Genomic DNA, 9851 nt, shown 5'->3' with positions numbered 1-9851 from the left:
GTGCCCATCCCTGGAGGTGTCCAAGGAATTCCTGGAGGTGGCACTCAGGGCTCTGGGCTGGGGACAAGGTGGGGATGGGGCACAGGGTGGACTGGATGATCCTGGGGGGCTTTTCCAACCTCAGGGATCCTGGGATTGGATTCTATGGTTCTGTGTGTGAAGGAAATGCACAACACAGCCCTGTGTGCAGGACAGTACATATCTTGGCCATTGCTTCTTGATCTCAGCTACCTGCTCACTCCTTTTCCCATGTAATTTCCAACAGGTTTTCTTCTCATGTTGCAGCTGAGTGAGCGATGCACTGCTGTGACAAATGTTTATACGGATAAAGCCCAAAGCACAACTCCAGCATGGGAGATGACTGCATTGGCTTAGCGTGAAATTCCTTTTCAGAGGAAAACTCATTTTCTTGCATTCAGATCTATAGGCTGGTGCAATCCTAAATGGAACATAGACATATGAGGAAGTGGGAACTCAGCCATGGACAATATTATGTTTTCTTTCTATTTTAATATTTTGAGGTGCACCAGAGGCTCAAAAAGGTTTGTTTAAACTAATTCATCAGAACAATTTGTCAAAAATAGAGAACACCAGTGCTCACAGGGCTGTGGCAGATGTTGGAAATGTTCCGTATTTGTAAGATCAGTGTTCTGCTTTCAAATATTGGTACCTTGGGTAGGGATTAATTCACTTATTTTTAAGCATGGTGAAACATTCATTTCAGCAACTACTACCTAGAAAACACACTTCCCAATTAGTCTTGATGTCTGAATTGCAAGTCAGGAGGCAAAGCGAGCGCTGAGCCCTGCTCAAGGCAGCTCTGATGCATTATTGATGCTGTTTTCAATATCAAACATGCCAGGAATCAGATGCTTAATCTATTCTCCCAGCATCAAAAATACGATGACCTTTCTGTTCTCTTAAGGTGATGTGTCTGATAGCTGCCCCTTCTGTATAACTCCTTGGAAAAATAAAGGAGAAATCCAAAGGCAGGTGACTGGTTTTCCAGGGAATGTCTCCTGTGCCCGGCGCTGTGGGGAGGGGGTGCCAGGGAGCTGCTCTGTTCCCTGTAGGGACGGGGCTTGTTGAGGGTCTGTGCTCAGTGCTGGCACCTCGGCGTTGGCTCCCGAGGTCCTCACGTGTCCCCCGATGTCCAAGCAGAGCCCTGGGAGCAGCAGCTCTGTGTTCCCTCAGCCCGGGATGAGGCACCTCCTGGCTGCCTCTGTATCAGCACAGTGGTGCTGGCTTGGGAACGTTTTTACAGCCTGTTTTTCTCCCAGTATTTGTGATAACTATTCTTTCAAGCCTGGCCTGGCATTTGGCCCCGGGTCCCAGCTGGCTTCTCTGCGTGGGGCGTGCTCCAACAGACACGGCTGCTCCTGCTGCAGGGCCACACTTCTGTGAGCACAAACGACCACTTTCATGGCCCCAACAATGACACTTGTCCCCGTGCACACACACAGGGTCATGGTTGGCACTGGAGCTGCCTTTCTCTGTCAGTCCTATTTCCATCCTTATCCTGGCAATAACAACATCTCTGCTCGCTGGGGCAGCTGCCAGGGGCTGAGCTCTGCTGTCTCCAGCATCAGACCTGGCTGCAGCATCACACACGGGCACTGCCACTTCTTCACCAGTGCTCACCTCCCCACTGGTGTCCAGAAGGGAAGGCTCCACCTCCGCAGGCTCCTTCCCTTCACTCCTCAAAGGAGGGCTGCACGTCTGTGATGTGGTTTAGTGGGCAGGGTGGTCATTCTTGGACTATCTGTGCAGGGCCAGGAGTTGGATTTCGATGATCCAAGCAGATGCTTGGCATGAAATGTGTCAATTCATACCATTAACCTTCGTAACATTTTAAAGAAAATTAAAAAGCTGCAGCACCGTAAGTATCAGGATATGTGGTTCTACAAATTGACCTCAGACAGAATTCCCACCAAATGAACTCTGCTCCACAGTACCAGCTCCTGAGTTTTCTGTCAGCACACAAATGTAAATTCTCACAGCCCTTGTCTGTCAAAAAGAATCCTGTGAGCAATTACTCTCTCAAATCCTTGTACCATTCAAATTATGATTTGTCTGCCATTCATGTGGAAGTGGTTAAAGCTTGTTGGTCGCTGCTTCTCGTTTCCTCAGGTTGTGAACTAACCTGGCTCACTGCTGCCTCTGCCTTTGGAGGAAATCCTCTAAGAAAATAATTGTAATGTGCACAAAGGCCTCATTCGTTGCAGCAGGTAGAACTTTGTGCCTGTGGCTACGTGCTGCCCCATTTTTTATCAATAAAGAAAGAGGGTTTTAAACCTCCATTGCTGTGTTGTGTCTGCCTGCACAAAGCAGCAAGAATCTTAAATGCGAAGAACATCTACTCATTATAGATTTTTCAGGCAATATCTTTAAAGTTTAATTTATTTCTATTTCTTTGCCCAACCAAACGTTTCTTTTTATAGAAACTTCCAGGCTACAAACTCAGGCACCAGCCTGAGAAACAGCAGAACTGAGACTGTTTGTACCACCTTGGTTTGGACAGTTAATACCAGGAATGTTATTTTATTCTCCCACTTGTTTCTCTAAGTCTCAGCCTCCCCCCTCTCCCTCTGAGCCAATGCAGATGTGTAGTGACTCTCAGCAGCTCTGCCCTCCCAAACTCCAGCCCCTCTCCCAGATGCTCTGAGTACTGTCCCAGCTCCATATCCCATTTTTATATCCCCAGAGCAGCTGCCTCTCTCGGCTCTTCACTCCCTGATAGGTTCAGGCTTTTGCTCTTAGAATTGAAACCAGGCTATTTGTTATTACAATGTTGTTGTGGAGGTTGGTTTTGTTGCTATTTTGCTGTTACCATTTATTGTTACTCTCTCATTGCAGCTGCCCTGACCTGTTAAGCCCCATCCCCGTGCCCGGACAGGGGACGGTGCCTCCGCTGTGGTTTGACCGTGAGTCATGAGGGACAGACCGAGGCACTGAAGGTCATCGGCCAAGAACATTGCTGCCCACGTTAACAGGATTAGTATTAAAAAGGTGGGAAATATTTCCCCAAATTTGAGCAATGGAATTTTGTAGCATGACCATCCTGTGATTCCATGGTTCCATGATTCTATGAAAACAGTCTTCCCAGCGCTTGTTGTCTCCGAGCTGTGGCAGTGCCAGGGGCTGGTGCGTGGATGTCCCTCCTGAATACCCACAGCCTCTGCACTGTGTGAATCCCAGTGCAGATGAAGGGATGGGACACTGCCTGGCAGGAGGGTGCAGCCAGGGGCGTCAGGCTCTGCTCCCAGGGAACAAGGGACGGGACAAGAGGAAACAGCTGCATCAGTGGAGGTTCAGGTTGGATCTTGGGCAAAACTTCTCCATGGAAAGGTCTGTCCAGCCCTGGCACAGCTGCCCAGGGCAGATGTGAAGTCCCCATCCCTGGAGGGATTTACTAACCATGTGGATGTGGCACTTGGGGATATGGGTCACTGGTGGTGTTGGGGGAACGGTTGGACTTCGTGGTCTTAGGCGACTTTTCCAACCCAAAGCAAGCTGTGATTCCACACTTAGTGCAGGGAATCCCGCCCCTTCAGCTACTGACATGTACCTCGTGCTCCTGGGAGGGCTGGGGGTGGTGTGCCCCCCGCGCTGACAGGGTGTGTGGCTGTGCTGTCCCTCCCTACAGGCCGCAGAAGATGTAGAGCGCGGCGGGCGCGGAGCAGCCGGAGCGAGCGGGGCCGGGCTGGGGCCCTCCCTGCCGCGGCCTCACCATGGCCAAGAGGGGCTCCAGCAGCCGCGCCAGGGGGGACAAGCCCGACGCCTTGGCCGCCCTGCAGGCTGCCAATGAGGAGCTCAGGGCCAAGCTCACCGACATCCAGATCGAGCTGCAGCAGGAGAAGAGTAAGGTGGGCAGCTTCCCTTCCTTTGAGTGCAATTTGGTGCTATTCAGGAAGTTCAGAAATGCCAAAATTCTCTTTGGTGATTATTATCTTTCACTTTTGCACTAATTTAATTTGGATTTTGCGCTCAAACTACTTACAACCGGCTGCTTACCCACATGTACAATACTAGATCTCAGCTCTGCCTCCTGTGCTAATTCCCAGATTCCAAGGAGACACAGCTTCTCCCTGAGCCTTTGGGAGAGGGACAGCTGATGGGGCTGGAGCCTCAGCTCGAAGCGTTTCCAGCTCTTGCCCCCAGATCACTTCTCAGCAAGAGCACGGAACATTCATTTGCTTTTCCCTAATTCCCCGAATCAGTTTCCACTGATAAACTTCAGGATGTTTTCGGTTCCAGAATAGAAATGTGTTAGCATGCAGGGACACAATGATAGTCTGCATTTTCCCATTAATTTCCATCATTATTAGGCATTTTAGACTATGAATCCAACACACACGTACATATAAATAGAACATCTGTTAATCCTTTTGCTGTGAAGCAGCATTTGCAGCTTTAAGGCTGAGGACTTGGTTTTCCTTCTCCCTGTCCTTCACAGCCACTTCTGGCCATGGCTTCTCTAGGGTTTATGGCATGGTTTAAAACTGAAACATCATTTGAGCCTTGTGTGGTCAGGTATAGTCAGTTATCTCTGCTGAATTAATTCATTGCTTAAAAAGCATCTGGTAAAATGCAGCTGTTTGGGGCTTCACAGGAGCTTGCACAGGAGCTTCACAGGAGCTTGCCTACACATGTGCAGGTTTGGTCTGCATGCCTGAGCGTGCCAAAGTGACAGCTTGGCATCTCATTTTTCCCATATTTTGGGGGGAATGTGCTGTGAGAGCTTCTGCAGAATTAAGTAAGGACTCAGACTTACTCACAAGGTATTGACTGGCTCCTAAATGTGTATTAAACACAAGCCTGCAGTGAAAGAAAGGTCTTTGCTACCACCAGTTTGTAGACACAGGTATACCAGCATTGAGGTGTAATACTGTAAAGTCACCTGCACCATTTAAAAATAATATTATGATATGTATTAATTGTTTGGTTGATTGAAAATACTGTAATTTTTTATTTTCCTTATAGGTCAGCAAGTTGGAAAGGGAGAAGAATCAGGAAGTGAAGCAGATCAAGGAGCACGAACAGCATAAAAGTACAGTGGTGGTCACAGAGCTCAAAGTCAAACTTCATGAAGACAAAATGAAAGAGCTCCAAGCTGTTCGAGAAACACTTCTGAGACAGCACGAAGCTGAACTACTCAGAGTAATTAAAATTAAAGATAATGAAATCCAGAGACTACAGACCCTGCTCAACGCCGTGCGCGACGGGGCCCCGGACAAGGTGAAAACGGTGCTGCTCACCGAGGCCAAGGAGGAGGCCAAGAAGGGCTTTGAGGTGGAGAAAATCAAAATGCAGCAAGAAATTTCCGAGCTGAAGGGGGCTAAGAAACAAGTGGAGGAGGCTCTCACTATGGTCATCCAAGCTGACAAAATCAAAGCAGCGGAGATAAGGAGTGTGTATCACCTGCACCAGGAGGAGATCACCAGGATCAAAAGGGAGTGCGAGAGGGAAATTCGCAGACTGGTACGTGTCGCTCTCTGCTGCTGTAACTTATGCTGCTCCTAGGACATGATCGGTGCTGGACTCAGCTCAGTGGATAAGGATGGGTGTTGACACTTTGGGGCTTGCTCCAGGTCTGTTTTACATTTACTAGCAGAGGGAAACTGGTTTTTTAGGATGTTTTGTAAGAAACTTCTTGATCCGTGTCAGAGCCTGTTAATGTTGTTCACATTGAAGGTATCAGGAAAAGCCCTCGGGTTCCTGGCTGGTCAGGGGAATGCTTCAACAGTTAAGTTTCTTGGGTTATGTCTCTATTTCCTCACCAAGCATTCCTTCCTGATCCACCTTGGTCCCTCCCTTTCCCTGCTTTTGCTACTCCTGTGAGCTCCTCCTCCTCTCACAGTGAGGCTTACACAATCCCAAATGCTCTTTTTCTGCACCCCTCAGTCCTACACACACAGCAGGGCATTCAGGGGGAATTCCTCTCCATACCTGGTGGTTTTCCCCAGGACAGGGGCTGGTTCAGCTCCTCTGGTGGTCCCACGAGCGGAGACTCCGCAGGCTCCCACCTGAGCAGGTCACTGGGATCTCACCTGGCCCTGCTCACCTGACCCTCAGGGACCCTTTGTGCGTGGCTGCTCAGCCTGCCCTCACCTAATCCAACATGCAATCCTCAGGTGCAGCAGCTCCAGTCCCAAAGGCAAGAGCTTCACACCTCTGGCTTTGGAGTTTTCCTCTGGCGCATGTGGGAAATGGTTGGGGAGGTTGGAAAGGATCGTGGTGCTTGGAAAAGGGGGGAACTCCCCGTGGGAGGGAGCTCCCTCCCAGGGAAGCCTTTGCACCAGAGCCTGGCAGGCCACCAGCACCTTCTGGGGCTCGGGGGTTTATTGTCTGCTGCTCTCTCAGACCCTGCCCTGTGATCCACGCTCCTGAGTGCAGGGAGTGTATCCCTGAGCTGCTGCTGCCTTTCCCAGGGACATGGGGACACATCCTTGCTCTCATGATGTGTGTTTTGGGTCTTGTCTCAGTATTTATGTGATGTCACCATTGTTCTGTGTTTGCCATGCTGCTTTACAGCCCTCAGTGTCCCGGTACAAACCCATCCAGGACTCTTTTACGTCATTAACCCTCAGCTGTTATCCAAATCCTAAAAAAAAATTTTTAAATACCCAAAGAGCTTGCAGCCTGGCCCCAAATCAAAGGCTGGCAGTGTGACCATGCTACAGAGAGCACCTGCAGAACCTCCTCCCCTGGTAGGATGTTGGTACAGCATCACCTGAGCCCGGACAGCCAAAGGGCCTGCAGGGACTGACACACCAGCAGTGGAGTGTCCCCGACCTTTATTTAGCTGCCTCTTCTCTCACACTTCAGGTTATTAAGGTTTTTTCATAGGTTATTTTATTTTTATGAAGAGGATATTAAAATAATTTATAACCAACTGATCTATTGATGCTGTTCAAATATCCTGCAGTGTAAGTACCTTCTTCTCTAACCATACATCACTGATGCATTGATTTCATACATCACAGTGAATGGGAGGCTAATGGACATCCTAAATAAACTTGCTGCATCACATGGAAAGTCCCCACTAATGGCCTTTAATGTAGAAGATGTAAAATAAATATGGTCTTAGTTATAGGGAGCAGAGTGGTTTGACGAGATGTTTTCTAAATTGCCTTTGAAAGTCAAACTTTTTTAAAGTTCCTGCTTGAAAGAATCAGATTGGCTCATTGCACCAATGAAATTACCTGATGCCATGATTTTACCAAGCCCTGAGTGCTTCCTGGGTGGCTTCAAGTACTCTCAGCTCCATGGACTCCCCCATCAGTTATTTTGGTGGGAGCTGGTGGCTCCTGGCACCTTGTGGGGAGGGCTCTGATGTCTGGGAGGAAAGGCTGTGCAGTGCCCTGGTAACAGAATCAGGAATTCACTGACACAGCTTATGGGCATTTTTTGTGCTTACATTGACTGGCAATCTGTGACAGGATGAGAGGAAACAGCCTCAGACTGTGCCAGGGGAGGGTCAGGCTGGACATCAGGAGGAATTTCTTCATGGAAAGGGTGACCAGGCATTGGCAGGGGCTGCCCAGGGAGGTTTGGAGTCCCCACCCCTGGAGGTGTTGAAGGAATTCCTGAAGGTGGCACTCAGGGCTCTGGGCTGGGGACAAGGTGGGGATGGGGCAGAGCTTGGACTCGAGGGTCTGTGATTCTGAGTATTGACCAAATAAAGCCCCCAGCTCTTCACTGTAGTTATTTCCAGGGCCAGGGTGGATGCCAATGGCTTCGGCCCATTCCCACGGAGCAGGGCTGAGCATCTTCCAGCACTGTGGGCAGCCCAGGAAAGGGAATAATGTGTTTTTCAGAGTATGTGCTCAGGCTGTTCTGGGCCCGTGTGCTGTGCTGGCACACATGGCTCGTGCCGATTGTGTCTGTACAGTCTGTGTGATGTTCAACTAACCCAGTTCAGCTGTCCCTGGCTCACAACCTCAGCAGTGGGACTGCAGCAGATGAAATCCCCTTGCAGATGGTAACGAGTACGTGTGGCAACGGCCTCCTTTGGAGAGAATTTCTAATTTTAGTCAACCGTTTTTAAATTTCAATTTGTGCATTTTAAACTGCCTTAAAATACTGCACGGCTGTGTTTAATTACATTTGTATGGGCAGGAGCACTCCCTGCTTAGTGTGTGCACAGCCAGGGGAAGCAGGGAAAGGCCAGGGGTGTTCCCCAAGCTTAACTGGCCTTGATGCTTGCTAAGTGGGGACCAAAATTCAATGTGGTGAAGAGCATTTAAACTTTAATTAACTCTGGGTTGGTCAGGAAGAAGTTCTGCGCAGCCATGGCCACTGCAGCCTCCTCACTCCTGTCTCCTTTATCAGGGGACTGAGAAATCAGGAAAAGTGAGGAAATTAGATTTGTTAGAGCCTGGGGAGTGGTTATTTTCAATCTAGGTAAATTTTAGTTGATTACGAGTAGCAAAAGCTTTAATAACCTGCACCAATCGCTCTGTGAGACCACTGGACGTGGAGAGCTTCACGGCTTCCTCATGGCAATGCCACCCCACAGCCAGAGGGGATCAAGGTTTTGAGCACCATTCTGAACATCTGTGTTCTCAGAGACCCTGAGCTCTCTGCCAGACAGTGGTAAATTAGTGAAGATGTCTGATGTAAAGGGTGGGATCAGAAGAAAGGGTAGGAAGCTGACTTTTTAAATTTTAATTTTATTGGTGATTGACTTAGTCTTTATCTTCTCCTTTTGATTCCCTCGTGTGGTGAGAAACCCCCATATCTGGGTTTATAGAGGTGGCTCAGCACGCATTCAGGGTGAATCCTTCCTTTTTCCACCTGTGGATTTTTTTAGTCATTTGTGGTTTGACCCTCATTTACAACAGTATTTCTTCCAACTAAACCTGGGCTGAAGGATTTTGTTGTATATAAAAGCCAGACAACATTACTCCTATGCTTAGGAGGGTCAGGAAACCTCCTCATTCTGAGTGATTCCTTTGGTGTCTCACAGGCCAGATTTTACAAACATTTTTCTCTGTGGACCTAAACAAGGAGTTACTCTTTTCTGGACTGTAATGTTGTCGTTGTTGTTGTACTACAACACAGCTAACACAGGGCTTGGGCTGGGGCCTCGTGGCCTCTGGGAGAGCTTGGAAGCTGTTGGCACTGGACATGGAGTTTCTGCCTCCAGCAGGAGGTCTGGGACACCCCATGCTTCATCCATGGCATTTACAAGTGGCACTGGATGGTTACCCTGGCGCTGGACCAAGCTGAGCTTCCAAGTCCCTCCCAACCCAAACCTTCTGTGACTCTGAGGCAATCTGGTGCTGCTGCTGGGTGTCAGGTACCCCAGGACAGGGAGGCAGTGGGGTTTGTCTCTGGAGAGGGAGGGTGAATGAGCAGGGCATGTGTCCCCTGTGCCCGAACCCCTCTCTCAGGGGTGTCACACCCCAGGGCCGCCCTGTCTGCTCTCACCAGGGCACCTCATCAGCCGGCTCGCAGCTCCCTGGCAGTCCCATCGAGGCGGGGACAGGTCTCCTCACATGTGCTGGCTGCCAGCTCAGACCATGGGAGCTGTGCGTGCCGTGGAGCAGCTCCATCGGACGGGGATTCTCCTCCTGGGGGACTGCCTTTGATGCCAGGCACCGGCAGCTTCAAAGGCCATTTTTGGCAGCATTTGGCAACTTGCAAAGGCCCCAGGAACACTGCCGGGAGAGGTGTTCCAACCAGGACCCTACACTTTGGATTTGAATCAGGATGGAAATAATAACTTTAAAAAGAGTCACGGCTCAAAGCCGCCTGCGTGTGGGACCTGCGGGCGCTGCCCCGGGAGCGCAGGAGGGAGCAGCCCATCTACCTCTGCACGGGCTGCTGTTCCTGTAATTGGCACC

At 49.7% G+C, this 9851-nt stretch overlaps 1 protein-coding gene across 28 annotated transcripts in view; it reads left to right on the top strand.

Annotated features, from left to right (window-relative positions):
- The window catches only part of JAKMIP3 (Janus kinase and microtubule interacting protein 3), a 51576-nt gene that overhangs the window by 19424 nt on the left and 22301 nt on the right, over positions 1-9851 (top strand). For 27 of the 28 annotated variants that reach the window (XM_017733833.1, XM_017733831.1, XM_017733836.1 and 24 more), the window contains 3 exons: positions 2857-3009; positions 3647-3866; positions 4984-5481. In XM_017733833.1, the coding sequence (XP_017589322.1) occupies positions 3732-3866; positions 4984-5481 (633 nt within the window). In that variant the 5' untranslated portion in view covers positions 2857-3009; positions 3647-3731. The remainder of the gene's footprint in view (positions 1-2856; positions 3010-3646; positions 3867-4983; positions 5482-9851) is intronic. The other variant, XM_017733838.1, reaches the window with a different exon arrangement.

This window comes from Corvus brachyrhynchos, unplaced genomic scaffold, assembly GCF_000691975.1.
Source record: "Corvus brachyrhynchos isolate BGI_N302 unplaced genomic scaffold, ASM69197v1 scaffold514, whole genome shotgun sequence".
NCBI lineage: Eukaryota > Metazoa > Chordata > Aves > Passeriformes > Corvidae > Corvus > Corvus brachyrhynchos.
The sequence above is the reverse complement of the archived record's forward strand: the minus strand, read 5'-3'. Positions and strand labels throughout refer to the sequence as shown.